This window comes from Scardinius erythrophthalmus (genome assembly GCF_964197995.2).
Source record: "Scardinius erythrophthalmus genome assembly, chromosome: 7".
NCBI lineage: Eukaryota > Metazoa > Chordata > Actinopteri > Cypriniformes > Leuciscidae > Scardinius > Scardinius erythrophthalmus.
The window spans coordinates 3,356,972-3,361,971 of NC_138227.1; the positions used below are offsets into that span (position 1 = coordinate 3,356,972).

The 5,000-nt window shown below is 39.2% G+C and overlaps 1 protein-coding gene across 1 annotated transcript in view; it reads right to left on the minus strand.

Moving 5' to 3' along the window:
• Positions 1 to 4,790, minus strand: part of LOC308694124 (uncharacterized protein) — a 6,609-nt gene extending 1,819 nt beyond the window's left edge. The window contains exons 1-5 of the mRNA XM_081371460.1: positions 4,697 to 4,790; positions 4,548 to 4,602; positions 3,455 to 3,523; positions 1,455 to 2,008; positions 1 to 553 (exon numbers count right to left, since the gene is read on the minus strand). The exon at positions 1 to 553 is cut by the window's left edge and continues 1,819 nt beyond it. Coding sequence (XP_081227586.1) covers positions 485 to 553; positions 1,455 to 2,008; positions 3,455 to 3,523; positions 4,548 to 4,551 — 696 coding nt within the window. The 5' untranslated portion in view covers positions 4,552 to 4,602; positions 4,697 to 4,790 and the 3' untranslated portion in view covers positions 1 to 484. The remainder of the gene's footprint in view (positions 554 to 1,454; positions 2,009 to 3,454; positions 3,524 to 4,547; positions 4,603 to 4,696) is intronic.
• Between the last annotated feature and the right edge of the window lie 210 nt (positions 4,791 to 5,000).

The following is a 5,000-nucleotide window of genomic DNA, read 5'->3' on the forward strand; positions in this document are numbered from 1 at the left end:
GTGTGTCATAACAGTTTTCAGCCATGTCATCACTTCAGCGTATAAAACAGCAGAATGTTTCAGAGATTACATATAAATATAATATATATACTCAGTAACAGTCAAGAGCACAAATCACATTATTACTTCATCATATGTGCACATTTGCCTTATTATATAGAGTTAATTGTACAACTCACTGAAGTATTGCATTACAATATAGATATGAATGTTTAAATATTCAAATGACAAATATGAATATTCATGTGCGATGGTTTAGGGGCGTGGCTTGTGATGCGTGACTGGAGTGATCAAAGTATCGCTCGTCCAGTTGTGCGTTTTAGTTTGATTTCATCTGATGGGAATTACATTTCTGAATGTCTGCAGTAAAATAGTGAAGCCTGATGAATGTACCGCCTCTGTTACATAAATTATGTGTTATTCGGAGTGTTTCATCTTATTATAATGACTTCATATATGTGTGTGTGTGTGTGAGTGTGTGTGTTTAACCCCTGCGAAGCTCATGTAGTTGCGCTGCAACTTTCCTCAGCTCAGCTTCGATCTCCAGCAGCTCCTGAACGAGACAGAGAGTTCATGAATTCAGCACACGTCACTTCATCTAGATCATCTATATGCACTCAATAAAAGATGACGAAATAAAGTTTTAGTGGAAAAACACAGCAGAGGTTCTCATCCAGGCCTCAAGATGACCAAAAAGTATTTTAATGATTATTAATGGTAATAAATTAAAATAAGCAAATTCTAATCTAAACTAAAATGGTAAAAAAAAAAAAAAAAATCAATTAAGTTCTTGTATAATATAATAATAATAAAAAATAAACAATAAATAATAAATGACCTTATCTCCTCAATAACTTTGTTTTAAATGAAAGATATCATTCTTGAAACTTTTGAAATCACAAAACTAATCATGGTTATTTAATATATAATAATATAATACTCCCAGTTTCTGCTAATAAAAAAAATAAAAAAATAAAACGAGAAACTGTTATTATGCATTCAGCTTTGATCATAGGAATAAATTACACTTTACTATATATTCACATAGAAAATATGTTACATTCCAATAATATTGTACAATTTGTACAATATTACATTCCAATAATATTGTACAATTTGTACTGTATTTTTGATTTTATGAAAATGCAGCAGAAGAGACTCTTATTACTAAATAAAAATATTAAACTAAATAAGAAATAAGAAATATTAGTACTGTAATATTTCACTTTAACATTTTAGTACAATAATGTTAATATTTATGTCTTGAGTTCTATGGCATTTGCTGTGAACACCGGCGTGTAAACGAACACAGTGCTGCGCTTCACTCTGAACACACACCACATGTGTGTATTCATTTAATTAACTCTGCCTTTGTGTTTTGAAACGCCGTATATTATGATTTTGGTTTTATTCTGGTGAAGCTGTGATAGACATCGGCAACAACAGAAACACACCTCATCTTCATCCTCCTCCGCATGCTGTCGTTCCTCCTCTTCCTCCTCTCCGTCTCTCTCGAACTGTCGCGTGGCTTCATCGCTGGCGTTCTCCATCTCCCGCTTCTGCTCCTTCACCTCCGCCTCTGGTCTTTCCTCCTCCTGAACGTGCTCCATCTTCCTCATCAGCTCCTGCAGCTCCTCCTGTTTCTCCTCCTCCTTCTGTTTGCTCCAGCCGGCGGTGTCGTTCTTCTGCTCCGCCCGCAGCTGCTTCAGCTCCTTCTCCACCTTCTCCTTCTCCAGCATCAGCTCCAGCTCGTTCTTCCTCTCATCCTCCTCGCTCTTCGTGCGCTTCTTCTCCAGCTGTTTCTTCTTCAGCTCCTTCAGCAGCTCCTCCAGCTCCTCGTCTTGTTTCCTCTGGATCTCCGTCGCCCTGATCTCCTCCTGCAGAAGCTCATCCAGGTCTCGCTCATTCTTCGTCGCTCCCTCCTCATCTTCATCCTCGTCATCCTCCTCCTCCTCCCATGTGTCATAATCGTCTCTCTCGCGAGAGTATTTGCTCTCTCTATCTTTCTCTGCAGAAAAAAAAGACACATGTATCAGATCACTCACTCACCGACTCACCCACTCACTGACTCACCCACTGACTCACCCACTCACTGACTCACCCACTGACTCACCCACTGACTCACCCACTGACTCACCCACTGACTCACCCACTGACTCACCCACTGACTCACCCACTGACTCACCCACTGACTCACCCACTGACTCACCCACTGACTCACCCACTGACTCACCCACTGACTCACCCACTGACTCACTGACTCACTCACTCACTGACTCACTCACTCACTGACTCACTCACACACACACACACTCACTCACTCACTGACTCAATCACTCACTCACTGACTCACTCACTCACTGACTCGCTCGCTCACACACTCACCGACTCACCCACTCACCCACTCACTCAATCACTCACTCACTGACTCACTCACTCACTGACTCACTCACTCACTGACTCACCGACTCACCGACTCACTGGCTCGCTCACACACTCACCGACTCACTGACTCACTCACTGACGGACTCACAGAAAAAAACGGACATGTGTATCAGATGTGTGTGTTTTGCTAGTCTCACATGACTGTATTAAAGGCCTGTTCACACTATTTTTCCACTGATGAATGACAAAAACATTGACAGCCAATCAGAACACACTTTAAAGAGCTTGAGCATTTAAAGCGACAAACTGAATTGAATTGAGGTGAATAATGACTCTATTATCTTCAGTAGAGCTGATTCTTAGAATTGGTGCACATCTTGCCGTTTCCATCCTGCAGTTTCTTATGCGATTTGCTTAAAAATAGGTGGATGTAAGCGTAGCCACTGACAGTTATTGAACTGAACTGAATCAACACTGAACTGAACTAATCTAAATAATGTCACTGATGTCTTTTTAGAGCTGATTTGCAGCAGAATGTGAATTTGTCTCATATTTGATGAGATTCTCTTATTTTCATGTTTATTAAGGACCTGATTTAAAGTCCCTCTGTGGTGAAAATCCAGCTTTTAATGTTGTTTATGTGTCTATGTGGTGTTTTTAATGTGCTTTAAGACAAACCATGTGTAAATTCATAAGTCGACAGCATTGCTGAGTATTTCCTCCTTAAAACTGCAGTGAACCAAAGACAGTCTCAAAAACACGCTTTGAAATCGCTGGTGTTTCTGACGTCACAAACTACCTTGTAACCAATCAGATCAACGTGTGATCGTCAACCAGTGGATCTCTGAGCTGAGGGAGTGAGTGGAGGCGGGGCTCATTTGCATATTCATTGAACCGCGCATACTAAATGAAGCAAGGGTGTTTTAAGGCATGAAGACATTTTTTCAAGGAAAAAACATTTTAATTTGTCATTTTGGTGATCAGAGATGAGTTTTAAGGGATAATATGAATGACTACAGGGGGACTTTAAACAAAGAGTTGATAGTTTTGACAGGAGTGTTTTACTGACCGTGTTCTGCGAGCTCCTGTAATTCTCTCAGCAGACCCTCGTGTCTCTCTTGAGCGTTCAGAGCGTCGTCTGTGAACAAACCAGCACAGAATCACTGAAGCGTCTGATTCACAGTTCAGTCAAACATGATCATTCTGTCATCATTTACTACCCTCATATCACTCAACCCTGAGATACAAAAGAAGACATTTTGAAGTATGTCTTTGAGTGTGTTTTTGTCTATACTGGGTCAACGTTCTCCAATGTTATTTAGTTCCGAAACGTTCTTCAAAAGACCTTCTTTTATGTTCAACAGTAGAAAGAAAGTCATTCAGGTTCGTGTGTAAGCTTGTTTTCAACACAGAATAAAATTATTTAAAAGATTCTTGCAACTTTTTTATCTTGCAATTCTTACTTTTTTTCACACAATTGCGAGAAAAAAAGTCAAGACTTGCAAGAAAAAAGTCAGAATTGTGAGATTAAAAGTCGCTATTAGCTTTTTAAAAATGTTATTCAGTGGAGGAAACAAGCTTCCACAGGTTTGAACAGAGTTGTGTTGTAAAAAAATATATATATACACAATTAAAACAAACTACTCCCAGGAACCAAATACTGGTATTTGGTAATATTTTTTATCTTGTGCATAACCTGTTTTTAAAATGTTCTGGATATTTAAGCCTATATATCTGTGTCCATATCATAACATGACCATAAACCAGCCTCATTTCACAGCTAACAAAAATATATATGCCAAGAACGGTTTGTTAACGTTCCCATAAAGTTATGAAAACGTTTCGTTATTTCTGAATGTTCTCTGAACGTTCAAAACGCCCCCAAAACGTTATGCGAACGTTAAAGGAATTGCATTTGATCATTCTTCAATCATTATGGGAAGGGAAAGTTACTTCTGAATGTTCTGAAACAAGTAGTAATTTATTTTATTTTTAAATCTACATTTAACGTTTTCAGAACATTATTAAAGACCAGATAACTTTGAACGAACATTTCTATTAACGTTTGTTTATAACTTTGAAATAACCTTGACAAAACGTTCTGAGAACTTTCCCTGTTGGATGGGATCTAGACCAAATAGTTCAGGTTGAGAGATACTCACCCATCTTCTGTCGGTCACAGCCGTTAGCACTGACCGGGTCGCAGTCAGCCGCGCGCTAGTGTAAACACAAACACACGGGTTAGTTTACACACACACACACACATAGAGAGAGAGAAGAGAGTAATCATTGTGAACGTGATGTCTCTGACCTGCTCGCCTGACAGAGGGAGACATCTCACTGTAGAGGAGAGCAGAAATACAGAAAGGAATTAAACCACAACAGAATATTGAACAGGAAAAAAAAATAGTTTTGGTTCTGTGCAACGGCTGTTGATTGGATGGATGTTGGCATGTAGGCGTGGCTATCATAAATGGAGGCGGGACTGAGCTGAAGGGGCGGGGTTACGTGGACTAAATTATTAAACATTACAAGCTCAAAACATGCACGTCTGAGTAGCTCATGATTAAACCGATTCTGTATCATTTAACATTCATCAGGAATTCATAATGAAG